The 16,306-nt window shown below is 36.1% G+C and overlaps 5 protein-coding genes across 5 annotated transcripts; 2 read left to right on the plus strand and 3 right to left on the minus strand.

Annotated features, from left to right (window-relative positions):
- Positions 1 to 236: 236 nt before the first annotated feature.
- On the minus strand, positions 237 to 548 carry INS49_000604 (uncharacterized protein; the record flags this gene model as incomplete). Its single annotated transcript, XM_043161441.1, has 1 exon — positions 237 to 548. One exon carries the CDS (start codon positions 546 to 548, stop codon positions 237 to 239), a length of 312 nt encoding a protein of 103 aa, XP_043029947.1.
- A 2,343-nt stretch (positions 549 to 2,891) lies between these two features.
- On the plus strand, positions 2,892 to 3,752 carry INS49_000605 (uncharacterized protein; the record flags this gene model as incomplete). Its single annotated transcript, XM_043161442.1, has 3 exons — positions 2,892 to 3,056; positions 3,124 to 3,189; positions 3,264 to 3,752. The coding sequence occupies 3 exons, from the start codon at positions 2,892 to 2,894 to the stop codon at positions 3,750 to 3,752; spliced, it is 720 nt and encodes a 239-aa protein (XP_043029948.1).
- A 405-nt stretch (positions 3,753 to 4,157) lies between these two features.
- INS49_000606 (uncharacterized protein) lies at positions 4,158 to 4,594 on the minus strand (the record flags this gene model as incomplete). Its single annotated transcript, XM_043161443.1, has 3 exons — positions 4,158 to 4,276; positions 4,343 to 4,460; positions 4,586 to 4,594. The coding sequence occupies 3 exons, from the start codon at positions 4,592 to 4,594 to the stop codon at positions 4,158 to 4,160; spliced, it is 246 nt and encodes an 81-aa protein (XP_043029949.1).
- Positions 4,595 to 5,871: 1,277 nt separating this feature from the next.
- Positions 5,872 to 6,666, minus strand: INS49_000607 (uncharacterized protein; the record flags this gene model as incomplete). Its single annotated transcript, XM_043161444.1, has 1 exon — positions 5,872 to 6,666. One exon carries the CDS (start codon positions 6,664 to 6,666, stop codon positions 5,872 to 5,874), a length of 795 nt encoding a protein of 264 aa, XP_043029950.1.
- A 1,077-nt stretch (positions 6,667 to 7,743) lies between these two features.
- Positions 7,744 to 8,842, plus strand: INS49_000608 (uncharacterized protein; the record flags this gene model as incomplete). Its single annotated transcript, XM_043161445.1, has 5 exons — positions 7,744 to 7,786; positions 7,846 to 7,870; positions 7,924 to 8,291; positions 8,330 to 8,455; positions 8,511 to 8,842. 5 exons carry the CDS (start codon positions 7,744 to 7,746, stop codon positions 8,840 to 8,842), a joined length of 894 nt encoding a protein of 297 aa, XP_043029951.1.
- Between the last annotated feature and the right edge of the window lie 7,464 nt (positions 8,843 to 16,306).

Raw genomic sequence — 16,306 nt, forward strand, 5'->3', positions numbered from 1 at the left:
TCGTACGAATTACTGCATTCACTTGCTTCAAACCACTTGTTCAAACCCAGAGATTGGGGCAGTCTTTGCCCACCGATTTTCCTACATACTTAGTAGGCTCGAATACATCTCATTCGACCCCGCACACTTTTCTATAGAAGCTGCCGCGTACCTCAAACCTCATCTATTTCTTTCCAAAGGCCTCCCCGAGTCTTGAAGATCAAATTGGGGCCGTCATGGTCAGCGACAATAACGTCCTAATACAACTGGAACTCTTCCCGCCTGGCACGAAGCCTGTCTCCTCCTAGCTTGCCCCCACCGACCTCCCCGGCCGCACCATGGGCCTTCTCAAAGTCAAAATACCACAGCGTCCTCGCCACCGCTAGGCTGGTCTCTAGGTAAGCTACTGCCTTGCCTGCGCAACTCCTGTCCCCGACAGCAAAGGGCGCAAGGGCACGGCTCGAGACCTCAGTGACCTCGTCCCCAACCCACCTCTCCGGCCGGAACTCGAATGGCTCCGGAAAGTAGGCAGGGTTGTGCAGCACGCTGTACGGGCTGATCCCGACCATTGTGCCCGGCGGGATGACGTGCCCATCGACGACGAACGGCTTCCCCCCTCCCCCCCCCCGGGGCCAGGGTAAGGTCTTGCTGGCGCCACAGCGTGCCGATGGACGCCGGTGCGATCCGGAGACACTCGTCGATCACGGCGCGCAAGTACGTACAGCTTGTGAGTTTGGGGCCGGTGTGGATATCCTTGCCTGAGGAAAAAGTGCTGCGGATTTCGGAAGCAAGTTTGGCGTAGACCCTGGGGTGACGTGAAAGGTAGAAGAAGATGGCCGTCATCAGCGTCCCGGTAGTCGTTCCACCTTTTTGAAGGGCAAACTGTGATCAGCGGGTGCTGTTCAGATGGGCAGGAAATTTCTTGCCCCATCACTCGCGGGACAATCTGATTCCAGGAATGGACACAAATGTGTTAGGGTCTTGAGTCACGCACGTACCTGCTGTAATGAAGAAGACAGCCTCTGCCCACAGCTCACTTTTAATCATATCTTCCTTGGAAGTATGTAATTCGATATTGTGTTCGACGTTATGGTTCATAGCGACATTGTACAGATCAAATTTGGCGTCCTTGCCGAGTCCTATGCGGGCTTTCACCATGCTTTCTATAGATATTCGAAAGTCGTCTGACACCTTCTTCGCCAGTAAGTTGATTAGAGAATTAAGAATTATGGACGTAGCGGGCCAATTAATACCTATAGAGCGCCATCCTTCCGGTGATAGCTGGAAAGGCTTCCAAGAGTGGCCTGTTAGTTGTCTCTGTCTGTGTTTTAAGGGGATAGCCAAACCCGAGCTGGCAAATCACATCTCCAGCGAGACGCTGGCACCGTCGAGACGTGTCCACCACTTCGTCCTTGTTCTGGCTGCTGGAGCGAAGGAGCTCGCGTAAGAATTGATTAACCTCAATACTCATGGTTGGTTCAAAATTGCGCATGGCGTGCTCTGAGAGGACTCTGCCGACGACACGGCGCTTGCGACTGTGTTCGCCCTGATCCAGGGTGTCGAATAGACTCGGAGTAGGCAGAAGACGGGAGTCTTCGTATGCCTGTCCTTTTGTGACTTGCGGGTTCAAATAAATGTCTTGCAAAGCCCCGACGGTGTTGAAAAATGAGGCGGTTTGGAGCCTGTCTGAAGACGGAACCTAGGTTGTTGGGTTACTATGCATGCGCATGCGTTTGCCACACGAAAATTTGGCCGATGTATGAAACTGCAAGAGGGGCACATTGTCTCACCATATTTGCGATGGTTCTCGTGGGTTACGAGATGGAGTCGCTTCCTAGCAGCATGGATTCCACCATACGCGTTGGTGAATTTCGCGAAGAACGGCCCGGGGAACTTGCGCAGAGGATCGGAAGAGACATGGTACACGAGTACAAATAAGAACTGTGGATCATTTTCAGTACGCCAACTTGGGACTGAAATACACGTTGGGGCTCACCAAGGCTAAAAAGACCGGGACAGCCCGTTGAAGCCATGGTAGGAAAGCACGAGGTATGTCGGCAGCAGCCATTGGGTCTGACGTGTAGCAAGACAGAGTATTCGGTTGGTGTTGGCAAATTGCGGAGGGATGAGACACGGAAGAGAAGATGGAAAGAACCACAGGACTCCTAACTGGAAGGTTCGAGCTAGAGCCTCCTGGTTGGCTTGTAACAAATCACATCAGACCTGTTGGTTGCTCTCTGCCAACAGAGACCTAGTACCTACCGCTGCAACCCCCGTAGCATACCATTCATTCGGGCTGTAGCCTTTCGACGTCTGGATTCATCTCCATACTGCGCCCCTTACATAACAGATCAATCAGGTTGATGTCAAAACCAGGCTAGACTACTACCATGAAAGTAGCTGCGTCGACTATTAGCTTCCAACATGTCCATTTGCGGGAATTGGTTGACTGGTTGTGAAGAGAGTGCAATGGCCATTCTTGCGCAGGGCATCCTTATTTTGTCCTGCACTTTTCTGGATGCCGTGTTTTCAAGACAGCTTACTAAGGGAGGGTGCTGCTTGATGGGAGCGAGAGCAGTTGCGCTTCCCCCTCAACCACTTGACAGCTTCGTGCACACATGAGCGTGAGCTATGAGTCAGAACACCAAGAGCAAATGCAAGAAGGAAGAACATGGGTCTTTCGCCTTTTTGACTCCTGAGATCTCGAAGCTGCATTTCAAGACCCCTAAAGGTACTCGGGAGTGAGATTTTGGCGTCACGGCCTAGATCCAGACAGACACACACCGGTTTACCCCCACCCCCTAGTCACACAATTCCCTCAAGTGGACTCGTGTTATCTTTATCTCACACCAAAGCTCAGGGCGTACAAGTGGTAGAGGCGACGTTGAGTCCATCCCATTGCCTAGGCTCCAATGGCTGACACGAAGGCGAGAATTGATCTCATCCCTTGGGATTTCAACTCCGAGGAGCATCATCAACGCATGTACCTGCAACGACTGGCCTGTGGATGGAGGAGTGACGAGATCCAGAAATGGGCCGAACTTGGAAGGGCCGGTAAAAAGACCCTTTACTGGATTGTGAGCAGCATCCCCCAGTCGCGGAAGGGTGCAGACCTCCGTTCAGTTGCTGACCAAGAATCAAAAGGGGCTGGCTGAAGACCTGTCAGATCGGGAGACGCTCAGCGCCCAGCACATTGCCGAGAATCTACAGGTATGCAGCAGCCCTAATACCACAGTGATCTTACAATTAGGCACCTGCACCACATCTAACGCGGGACTATCTAGGAGTCAGCTCCAATCACGGACACAGCACCAACTCACTGGCAACAGCCGCGCACGCCCAGCAGCCGAGCCTTCGTCCCTATCGGACACGTCGCCCTCGACTTACGCCCCGAAGAGAATGCCCACCTCAACCTCACAGATGACGGAATTGTATGGGTCGCCGGGCTCTATGTCTCCTGGACCCTCCAGCGCTACGGCTTCGGCCGGGAGGCGATGCGTCTCGTTGAGCACCTCGCCTCCCGGGAGCCCCTCGGTGCAAAGTGGATCGTCCTGGACACCATGCCCCGGGACCAGCAGATGAAGCCGGCCTTCATAAAGAAGGTGTATTTCGCACAGGGGAAACCAGCGCCGAAGGTTCCCATACAGGACTGGTACGAGGGGCAAGGATACGAGTCTTTTGCCAGGGACGTGGCTGCGTACAAATGGGCGAACCCGGTTACTGGAGAGACTGAAGATTTTGATTACCTCTTTTTGAGAAAGAGGCTGACTTAGTCGTGTGCACTTTGATTGACAGGACTTTACCGTCCTTGCGAGCAATCCCGCCGTCTGAGCTCCTTGATTTTCTTAGTCGGGTTGATGCTGGATACCTTGTAATATCGGATGTCGGCCTGCATGTGAAGTAAGTGACAGGCAAAGTAGCTGTCAAACTCGATAGAAATTACAGTGTTGAAGAAAGACATGTTTGTAACAGAGGGCATAACACCTATGCGAGGAGGAGTTCCAAAGGGAGAAGTGACAGAAATCAGGATACATTTCCTCTCAAGTGCTATCGTGATTTCTATGTTAGGCTCTCAGAGAGGGTCTGTACTATGTGGACTTTGCCCTGATACTCCTTTTCTGTATAGTACCAAAGAGTCTCCAATAGGCTCAGCTCTGCTACGTCTAGTTGAAACAAAATCAAGGCTTTGCGGTAGCAGCCGGTACAGCTGCAATCGTCGAAGACATGGCGAAGAGATCAGACTGTGTGAGCTCCACAGGCGATTTGGTCCAGCCCAGATGAGTCGGCAATCGGTCCCCTTGGACATTTGAAAAGATCAGTCATCACTGTTAACATGGAGCTCGGCATCGCAAAGACGACCTACGGAAGAAAGACTCGATCCAGACTCTCTGGGTCTGCGTGGCATTCACACCCCCAAATACCAGCATGTAGATAGCAGGCGCAAGTCCAGCGATGAATGGGATGGGCGTGTAGGTCGGATTCTGGATGTCAAACCCGGTTAGCGATTACTTGCGCCGAGTTCTGAACTGTGACGAGGGTAGGGCCGGAACTGTGCCAGGGTGGTGTTGATCTCGGTTTCGAAGGGTGCGACTTGTAGGTTCATTACCTCGAGCATGGCTTCTCCGGGTCGATGTTGCGGCCGTCACGGGGAATGTAACCTTGGTTGGCCAGGGCGTTGAGGCCCGGGCATGGGGAGCGACCTGTGACATCTTCAGTCTGTTTGTCTCCAGAACGGTAAATTTAGCCAGCTTACTATCGCTTGCGGTGGGAGGAATATACTCATGCGGATCACTCGGGTATGCGTGACAGCCTGTGAAGAGGCCACTGAGAAGCGGGCTGACGAAAAAGGAGATATGCATTGTGTGTAATTAGAAGGTTTATCTGATTATAGGAGCAGTGGCTCAAATTATGAGGCCTCGACTTGATGACCCCATTGCGAAGCAACACTTGTATACGAGAAAACAACTACCCGCTGTGACGGAATCTTTGCAATTCTTTCCCATTAAAACTGGCTGTAGCCTTCTTCACGATAATACGCGGATACGCTCGACACTAGAGATTACGCCTATACGCTCGATGCAACGGTAACTGTGAAATCGGTCTCACGTATACGCCCGATCTGCGGCTGACATGCTAATGCGCTCAGACTACGGCTGACGCGACGATACAAAGGATCATCTAGCGATATATTTGTGTGAGGAAACTGACGAGGGCTTGGTCATCCGCGTGGCAGAAGACGTATTTGAGAAGGAGCGAGCTGGAATATCGGCGCCAGGCTGGGCTGGGCTCATACGCAGGTGGGCAAATATTGAGTCGGTAGACAAGTCCATGAGCGAGCATGCCAAGCTCAGCAGTTCACTTGAGCTGGATCAGGATCATCAAATGTTTCGTGAGGCGAAGTTGATTCAAAAGGCACACACTGAACAATAAAGGCTTTACTTGATAATTCTCAATGTTGAGTGAACTAAACAAGATCCGGGAAGTCGAAGTGGAGCCCAAAGAGTCAATGGATGCAAAAGACGTACTTGGAAAAGGAGAAACATGCATGATTACGGTCAATGCCTGTCGTGTAACTATATCTCAGGGTGTTTAACAGGAATTAGTCCATATCATATTAGCATTATTACCATGTCGTATTGAAGGGGCATTTTCAGAGGAATTCTCTATTGCCTTCACCAGAGTGGCAGGCTACCATTCCAGCAAGCCTGTCATCCATGCATCCACTACTAATCCAGCCGAGACATGGAGGATGCCGAAATTCTCACTTTGGTTATCTTGCTTCGCCTTTGTAGAACGTCCCACCCAGCAGGATTCGGCCACAGGCGTATAAGCCTTCTCGACGACCTCGTGCGTAGAAGGTGGCGCAAACGAGATTCAAGGCTTGTGGGACGCTCACTTCAGCCCCATGACGCGCAAGAACGTCTCCCTATGCTCAGCCCGTGCGATCCCCTGCGCCATCTCCCCCAGGCTCTCAACCTCGCAGACTCCCGTAGAGTGCTCAAACCCCCAGACGAGATCCTCGCAATGATCATGATCATCATCCCCCTTGCCGAGGGCCCCATCCTGCTCGCTGTCATACCTGACCTGGAAAGCCTGCCACCTCTGCGACCGCAGCTCGGCCACGTGGCTGTCGACGGCGTCCTTGGGCCCAGAGAAGACCATCACGCCCGGATAGCCCGGCCTCGTCAGCCCCGACACGCTCCCCGCGTCAAGCCCGGGGCTCAGCGCGAGCTTACGCTTGTTTGTATTGAGGAGGTGATGGAGCCATATGACCACCGTCTTGCGACGCTGCTTTCTCTCTTCAGCCGATGTGATGGTCGCAGAGTCCTGAGGCGGTGAGTCCCTCGCCAATTCGTTGATAAAGTCTTGGAATGCGAGTATAAAAGCATCCAGTGCCTCCTCCCCCTCGACAATCGCCAATTCCGAGAAGGCAGCCGAGACCTGCGTCCTTGCGTCCAGGCCCTTCGCGTCCTTTGCCGTGATAAGATCCGGCAGACCCTTGGCTGGATAGTGATCTGGCAGCCTGAGGACGAGCACTCCCTTGGTAAGACCGTCTCCGGCTGACGTAGGGGAGTACTTCAGTTCGCGGCCTCTGCTCTCGAAGGCGATGCATCCTGGGTACATGGCCCCGAGGAGCTCTAGCTCATTGCGCAGGCGCTCCTCCAGCCCGTCTCTAGATTCGGACATGTCTTTCACGCGCCTCCGGCTTGGTGTGGGGGTATACGTGCGTGGCTCGCCAGTAGGTTTTTATCACGAGGGATCTGCTCTGTTGAAAAGGTCAACGGGGGGGGGTATGATGTAATCAGCGTTGCTGCTACCTACCAGCAAGGTCCTCTGCCAATGTAGGTGGACCCCAAGGCCGTGGTGGCATCGTTGACATGCAATTAAAACACTGGACGTTTGCTCTCACTGCCCTTTTTACGTTTGTGCACAAAATGGACCTTTTTGACGGCAGCGTGCCCGGCGAGGCAGAGTGTTGCAGTCAAGGTTACAAAAGAGTAGGGTAGTCCAGAGCTAAGTGACACCAAGTACCTAGTTATTTACAAACCCCAGCACCCACAGTACCCACCCTCCCCTACCTACTAATCACCCTCACAACTACCTTTTCCTTAACTACAGATCCTATTTATAATAGGAAGCCTGTATCGCGAACGGAGTCTGCGCCAAGCTTCAATCAGAGGCAGGAACATGGGACGATCTACAGGGCCCTTGAATTGCAGGTGGGCACCAAGATAAGATGCCGGGTTTACTTGCCATATATCATGTAGCCGGCACCCTCAACTCGTGTCTGGCTTTGGTTCAGTCACCCTAGTTTCGTGGGCATAATCATGGCAAACGAGACTGTTCGAAGGATTAAAGAGGCGGTGATCCTCAAGTCGGACGAGTCGCAGCATGAGGAGGTCAGCGCCTGGTCTAACCGGGACTTAATCCCGTTGCCGCCTTCTCGTCGCACTTGGGGTTGGTTCAATTTCTTTGGTTCCTGGTCATTGTGGGTTTCAATCACAGCAAAACCTCCATGGCATTTGAGTGATGTGCTGACCTTGAATCCGCAGGTCTTCCCTCAATGTAGCAACATGGCAGACCCCCAACACTTTTCTCACCCAAGGACTCTCCGTCGGCCAAGCCATGGCTGTCATCGTCGTCTCCCGAGCTTTATGTTGCTTGTTCGCCGTCCTCGTCGCTTGGTGCGGTCTGACTTGGCACATCGGCTTCACGGTACAGAACCGATACACTTGGGGCTTCCGGGCAAGTTGTGTCCCTCTAATGCAGCGTATCTTGCTGAACTTCATTTGGAATGCTCTGCAATGTGAGTTGCTCACTCGCGATCCCGGGGTCAAAGAAACGCAGGGCTGACTTGCTTCGAAGGCTGGAACGGCGGTAAACCTGTGACGTGAGTACGATACCTCGACAAGATGGCCACTGAGTGCTGACGATACCTACCAGCGTTTGCATTACCGCCATATGGCCATCATTCGCAAAGATCCCCAACACTCTCAGCGCCAGCACACCGACGACGACATATGAACTCACTGGGTTCATTGTCTTCTGGGTCGTATCAATACCATTCCTCTTCATCCGGCCCGAGCGTTTTAAGAACCCTTTCTTCATCTCATCTGTCGCATGTGGTGCGGGCATGGTGGCTCTGCTTATCTGGTCGCTCACCGTCGCAAAGGGTGTCGGCCCCATCTTCTATCAAGGCCAGAGCGTCTCTTCTAGTTCTCGCTGGAGCGTCTCATGGCTGATGATGGCGGGTATCAACCAAGCCATTGGTCAAAAGGCTGCCGGTATGACCAACAGCAGTGACTTCCTCGGTACGCAAAGAACAAGAGAGACTACATCATCGGCACAGTGTCTGTCTACTGGATCACTGGTGTGCTGGTCTGTCTTGGCGGATTGGTCACCACCGCAGCCTGTCAGAAGATCTACGGAAGCATTTGGTGGAACCCTCCCGACCTGTTGATGGTCATGATGGATCGTGAGTTATTTCCCCGGCTTCCTCGAGTCATAGCTACTGACTTCGCCTGCGTTAGACGGCGAAGGCTCCTCTGCATCTCGCGCCGGAGTCTTCTTCCTCGCCGGCTTGTTTCCTCGCTACATCGACATCCGCCGCGGCGCCCTCATCACCTTCTTCGCCGCCTGGATCATCCAGCCCTGGCAGCTGATCAACCAGGCCGCCACCTTCGTTGCCGTCCTCAACTCCTTCGCCGTCTTCCTCGCGCCCATCATGGGCGTCATGGTCTGCGACTTCTTCTTCCTGCGCCAGCGCAAGGTCAAGCTGTCGCACCTGTTCCACCCCGAGTGTTGGCAAGTACAACCCTCGCCATTAAAAGGCTACTTTAGTTATCCCCCACGGGGCACATAGCCTCTCAGAACTTAGACAGAACAACACCAATACATAATTGCTTCCCATATAATTATTATATATATAAGAAACCTATTAATATTAATTAATAGTTATAGGTATTATAGATTAATAAGGTAGAAAAGGTAACCTTATAAGAATTTTCTTAACTTAAGAATTATATCCTCTTTATTAATAAGCGTTATATAATAATAATTGCTTTTTTAAGCCTTTTTATATTATTAAACTTCCTAAATAAATATTGCAAAGATTAAATAAACTAAGTAGCATTCCTTATAATAACCATATATATATTTATTATTATTTAAGAAATATATATTTATTATGCATAAAACTTTATTAAAAATAAACTTATCTTTAACTTCTTTTTAAAACTTAATAAAAATTAATAAAACTTTATTTTATTAATAAATAAAGCTTATAATTATTATAATTGCTAAGGTTAATATAATGTTATATTATAAATAAGCATAAATTATATATTATGCTTTTAGCTAATATAAAAGAACTTAATAATAGGAAAAAGCCTTAGCTTTTGAAATTTAAAGGAATTAATAACTTTTTCTTTTTAATAATTATAATTTATTTATTATTAAATTATTATTATTAATTTACTTTTAAATATTATTTATTTTATTAATATTTCTTTATTTTATTAATTTTACTTTTTATAATATTTATTATAAAAATTTATAAGCATAATTAATAACGTTAAGAAGTTATTAACTTTTATTAAAGGGTATATAATTAATAAAATGCTTACTTAAACTTTAATTAACTTAGCTTATTATAAATATATTAACTTAAAATTATAATTTATAACCCTTATATAAAAAGCATTAATAAAATACTTAATTACTTACTTAATAAATATTTTAATAAACTATATATAATAAAACCTTTATAATAACGATTTTTTTATTACTTATTAAAAGGATTATATAATATAAATATAAATAATATTTAAAGCATTATTAAATCTTTATTAATAATATTTAAAGGTTTTTCTTTAAATATAAAGTATTTATATAAAACGTAATAATTAATTACTATAGTTTAAGCTAAGGAAAGATTAAAATAAATTAATAATAAGCTTTATAATGCCTTATTAGCCTTAAAATTAAGCATAAATAAATATTATATATAACTTTAAAGATAATAATTATAAGCAGCTTAAGCATTATAAGTAAGCTTTAAATAATAATAATTATTAAGAAAATAATTTTTAAAATAACTTTTATTATTATTATTAGCTTTAAGTATATAATTATAAAACTTAAACTTAATAATATAATTTATTAAAAATTAATATAATTAATAAGGCTTATTATTATTAATAAAGAAATAAAAATAAAGCTTATATTAAAAATATATATTATACTTAATATAACTTTAAGCTGCCTTAAAAATGCCTTTATTAAATAAAAAGTATAATTTATATAAAACTCTTTCTTTATAATATATTATTAATAAATACTTAAATTTAGCAAAGTTAATATAATTTATAAAAACCTTTAATAACTTTTATAAATATATTAAAGATTTATATAATTTATTAAATAATAAAATGAAAATAATTTTTAATATTTATTATTATATTAAAATTTAGCTAAGTTAATTTTATATAGTTTTTCCTTAAATGCTTAAAAATTAAGCTAAGGTTTATTATCTTTATTTTATAAATTAAATTAATATATTTATAATAATATATCTTAAAATTAAAATATATTTTAATATAAACCTTAATTATTAATATTATTATATAAATTAAATAATAATAATGTTTATAAAAATAAAAGCATAAAATTTAAATAAAGATTTATATAAGGCTTTATATTTAATATTTAATAAGTTATAACTTTATTAATAAATATTAAGTTAAGATTATATTAAAAAGGATAACTTAAAAATAATAATAATTTAAGCTTATAAAGAAGTTTTTAAGCTGAAAATAGCTTTTTTTAAGTTAATTTAATTATATAAAGAGTTATTTTTAAATTTAAAATTTATAATAAAAATATAGCTTAATTATATAATTATAATTTATATTATAAATAAAGTTTTAAATTAATATTATATTAATTATAAATATAATGTTTAAAAGCTAAGGAAAGGATAATAATTATAGTTTTAAGTATTTTAAGGAAATTAAAGATTTAATTAATTAAACTTAAGCTATTTAAGCTTTAAATAATTAAGATTTTATAGTATTAATTATAAAGCTTAAAGTAATAATGCTTATAAAGAAGGAAAAAGATAACCTTAAAAAAAAAGATATTATATTTATAAAAAAGAGGGATGTTAATTAATTAAATATTTAATTAATAAGTAATATTTAATAAAAAGAAGCTATTTAATATAATGTAAATATAAAGGTTATAATAATGATTTTAATACTTTTTTAAGTAAGTTTAAAGAATATAAGATAAATAATAAAGATAAATTTTATAAATATAAAGATAAATAAAATTAAGATAATAATTATAATAATAATACTTATATTATAAAGGTAAGACTTAATAAAAAGGTTTATTATATAAATATTAATTTCTTAATTAATAAAATATTTATATATTAAGTTATTAAAAATAATATCTTTTAAATAAAAATAATTATTATAGCTAGCTAATTTATTTTAAAGAATAAATATAATTAAACTTATTTTTAAGGAATTTTGCTAAATATAAAAGCATTATTAATATTTATAACTAAAGATAAGCAATTTTTTTATATTATAATAAAAAGACTTAAAATATTAAATTAATATAATTATTATAAGAAAAGCTAAAGTTAAATTTAATAATAAAATAATTATTAATTTACTTAGCATAATAAAGGTTTTTACTTTAATTAATTATGTTAATTTTTATATTATTTATATTAGCTGGGTTAATGTACGTTAATTAATAACAAATTAATTGTATTTAAATCGGCTATATAAAAGGAAGGAAGGTTATAGCTATAAGCTATAAAACTTCCTTTTAACTATAAATTATTTAAGGGTGGTTATATGCTGCTATATATAATCCTTGCTTATTAATGCTTTAATATTAATTACTTATAATGCTTATTATGCTTAATGCTGCTATCCCCTTATAGCATATTTATAATTATATTAATAATCTTTAATTAAATAATTAATATATGCCTTTATAAAATATATAAGAAAAAAAAATTAAATTAAACTTAAAATTGCTAAGTTTAAATTTATTAATTAATTAAATTAATTAAAGATATATGCTTATTTAATTATATTAAGTGCTTATAAAAAGCAAGCATATAAAAAAGCTTAAGTTATTATTAAAGGGTTAAAGGTTAATTATTTTATTAAAATATATAATTAATAAATAAAGGTTGTTTTAATAATTATATATAGTAAATTATCTTAATTATATTAATTAATAAAGTATAAATTATTACTTTTATTATATAAATATTTTATTTATAATGCATTTTATAAATTTATGCTTTTATTATTTATAATATTTAAGTTAAATAAAGATTAAATTAAACCCTTAAATTAATAACATTATTATTTAATTTTTAATTTATAATATGCCTTAATTTAATTTAGCTTAAGTTTAATTATGCTTAATTTTTATAATTAAATAAAGATTAATTAATTATGGAGGAAAGATAAGTAAGATGAGTTATAAAGGTTAACGAATAAAGTATTTAAATAAAGAAAAGAAGTTAAATATAAGTAATTATTAAAAGATTATTTAATATTAATTAAGTTAATAAATAAAAATATATATAAGATTAATATATAAGTATTAAATTATGAAATTTAATTAAAAATGCCTATTAAATATAAGCTGGCAACTTAAGTGCTTGCAAGGGGAATGGCTTGCATTATTACCCTTAAAGGTGAAATTCCTAATATATAAATATTATTATTAAAAAAATCTTAAATATAAAATATTGCTTTTAAAAGAAATATAATTAAAAGTTAATTAATTATATTATTTTATAAGGTAATTTATAAGTAATTAATAAAAGGGAATTAAACTTTTATTAATTTAATATACTTTTTGCTAATAAATATAAAGATTAAGTTGCTTTAATAGTTTTTTCTTTGCGATTTTATTATAATTAAGTTAATTTATTACTTTTCTTTATTAACTTTTATAATAATATATTTCTTAATTTTAAAAATAAAAAATAATATTATATTTATAACTTATTAAATAGCGTAATAATAATATAATGTTTTTATTTTATATTATATATAAGGCCGGCGCAGCCTTAAGTTATTAATTGTTATGTAAATAAAAACAGTGGTTTTAAGTTTAAGTTTTAATTTAACTTTTCTTTTTTATTTAAATAAATAATTACTCTTAATTAATATAGCCTTATATTTTAATTATAATTTTATTAATATTTATAAGCTGCTTAAAAGTTTTATTAAGCATACCCTTTATAAAAGCATTTATTAAATTATAATTATTAGCAATTTATTAAATCTTAAAGATCTTACATTTCTTATATAATTATTAAAGTATTATTAAGTTAATTATAAAGCATTTTTCTTTAATTATATTAAGCTTAATTAAGTACTTATATAAAGAGTATAAATTTATATAAACTATAAAAAGAATAATATTAATGCTAAGATAAATAATAATTTAATGCAAAGTAATTATTAAAATAATGTTTATATTAAATTTATAAATTATATTATAAATCTTAAAAGCTAAAATGCTTTTAATAACTCTTTTATACTTAATGGAAAATTAATAAATAATATTGCTATAAATATTTAATTTTATAAAGCTATTGCTTTAAGTTTTATTAATAAGAGTAATAATAAAGCTTATTTAAAAGCTAAAATCTTAATTATTAATAAAAGAATTATTAATAAAGATAAGCAATTTAGCTATAATTAAGTTAAGTAATATATATTATATATTATATTTAAAATAATTAGCTTATTATTAAAGCTTTTTATTAAACTTAATATAATTTTTTTATTTAAATTAATAATTTAAATAATTATAAATAAGTTAAATGCAGCTTTTAATCAATAAATAAAAGTTAAATAAGTATTATAAGTATTAGTTTAACTTTTATATAATTAATGATAAATAAATAAAGTGTATAATTAATTTAGCTATAATATAAAGGGTAAGTTGCAACAAAGCTACAGCCTTCCCTTATTTAGCTATAAGCTAGCTATAATAATCCATACGCGGGGCACGTAACTGCCAGCTAGCAGCCAGCTAGCACCAGCTAGCAGCTATTATTAATAAAACTAGTTTAAACCTTATACCTTTAAATTTATGCATTACTTATATATACTTATTATATAAGCATGCAATGCTCATATATATTATTTTCATATTAATAGTTTTTTCAATATGCTTTAAAATCATGCTTTCCTTTATAAACTATTTACTTTAAGCTAATTAAATTAATTATTAAGCTAATAAAAGTGGGTTGTTAAGTTAATTAAGCAATATTATAATACTTATAAATATTGTAAATACTTAAATATTTAAATACTTAAATCGCTTAATTAAATCATTTATTTAATAATATTTTAAAGCTTTAAAATATTTAAATATTATGCTTTAATTAATTAATTATTACTTTAATAACTTTTTTTTATAATTAATATTAAACGTTATTCTTACTTAATAATAATTATTACTTTTATTTAATAATAAGCATTATTATTATTAAAGCTATTATTATTATCATTAAGGTAAATCTTATAATAATTAATTATAAGGCAAAAAAAAAGGGAAAAACATTCTTACGTTATGCTTATAAATTAATAACCAGCTTTTAAACCATTTACTTGCAAATAATAATGCTTGCTTAAGTATTATTATTATTTAGCAAATTAACCTTTATTAACTTTAAAATAATTTATGCTTAAAATCTTATTAAAGGGCATTAATAAAAAGAATATTAAAAATAAAAGTAATATTTATTAATTAAATTAATTAACTTTAATTATAATAAGGATATTAAAAGGTTTAATTAAAATATTTATATAATTAACTTAAATAAAAATCTTGCTTAATTCCCTTAATAATTTTAAGCTAATTAAATAAAAAAAAGGGTTGCATTAATAGCTTATTTATTAATTAATACTTTAAAGTATTTAATTAAGAATGCTAATTAAATATATAAATCGTTTAAAAGAAATGTTATTTGCTAATGCTTTAAAGTATTTAAGCGCCTTATGCTTTGTTAAGTGCTTAAGGGGTTTTTTTAAAGGGTTATAAGCCTTAAGGGTGTTATATAGGTGCCCTAAAGGGCGTTGGTTGCAAATAAGGGCTTCTTAAGGATGCTAAGCAAGGGCTTAAAAATGCATTAATTGCAAGCGTAAGGGCGTTAACGATTAAGGGTATTACAAGGGGGCTTTTAATAGTTAAGAAAGGTTGCATTTACTTAAAAACGTTGCAAGAAAGTGTTTAACATGGTATTTTTAAGCATACTTACTAAAGCGGTTAAAAGAGGTTAACAAGAATAAATGCTAATATATACTTTTACTTAAGGCTAATTATTAGCTTTAAAAGCTATTATTATTAGCTTTATTTAAGGCATAATAAATATGTAAAGCAATTGCTAACTAAGAAAAAATACTTATAATTTATTATTAATAATTAATTTAATAAATATTGAAAATAAGCTACCTAAATAAATAAGGGATAGGTTTTGCTAAACCCTCTTAAGGATAACTTAAGGAGGAGCTTTAATATAATAAAGAAGGAAGATAGAAATAAAAAAAAACTAAAGAAGGGAAAAAGCAAGTATTTTAAAAATTCTTAAAAATAAGAAAAGCTTAATTAAAGTATTAAATATATAAGAAAAGAAAAGAGTTAATTTCTTTAAAAATATTTAAAATAAGCATAAAAGCTAACTTTTTATAGCTAGCCGGAATTTAACATAATACCATTTCTTATATATTTCCTATACTTGCTAATATACCCCTTTCTAAGTACTTTGCAATAAGTATTGCAAAAACCGCCAAAACAAAACCTCGCTATCTTTAATTAAGCCTTTAAGTTTTAAAATCTACTTTATTATAATCCTAATTATTATTGCCATTTTTAATCCTTTACTTGCTTATCTTATTATAGCTTTTGCTTCTTTATAAAAGCTTTAAATATTCTTAAAACTTATTTAGCAGTATATTTATTAATTATATTTTCTTAGCCATTAAAGTTTAATTTAATAGCTAATATTAACATAGCTATTAAAGATTTAAATACCTTTATAAAATAAAAAGTAAATTTATTCTTCCTTTTAATCATTATATTAAGCATAGCACATTAGCTTTATTAACTTCCGCTTTTACTTTTTATAAAGCTTTTACTTTTAAGTTTTATGCCCTATATTTAATTACTTAGCTAGCTTACTTATAAGCTTTTTAAATTATCCCTAAGTAAACTTTACTACTACTTTAATTATTTTAAGTTAGCTAACGCGCTTTAAGTTTTATTTATATTT

This window comes from Diaporthe citri (assembly GCF_014595645.1).
Source record: "Diaporthe citri strain NFHF-8-4 chromosome Unknown scaffold_1, whole genome shotgun sequence".
NCBI lineage: Eukaryota > Fungi > Ascomycota > Sordariomycetes > Diaporthales > Diaporthaceae > Diaporthe > Diaporthe citri.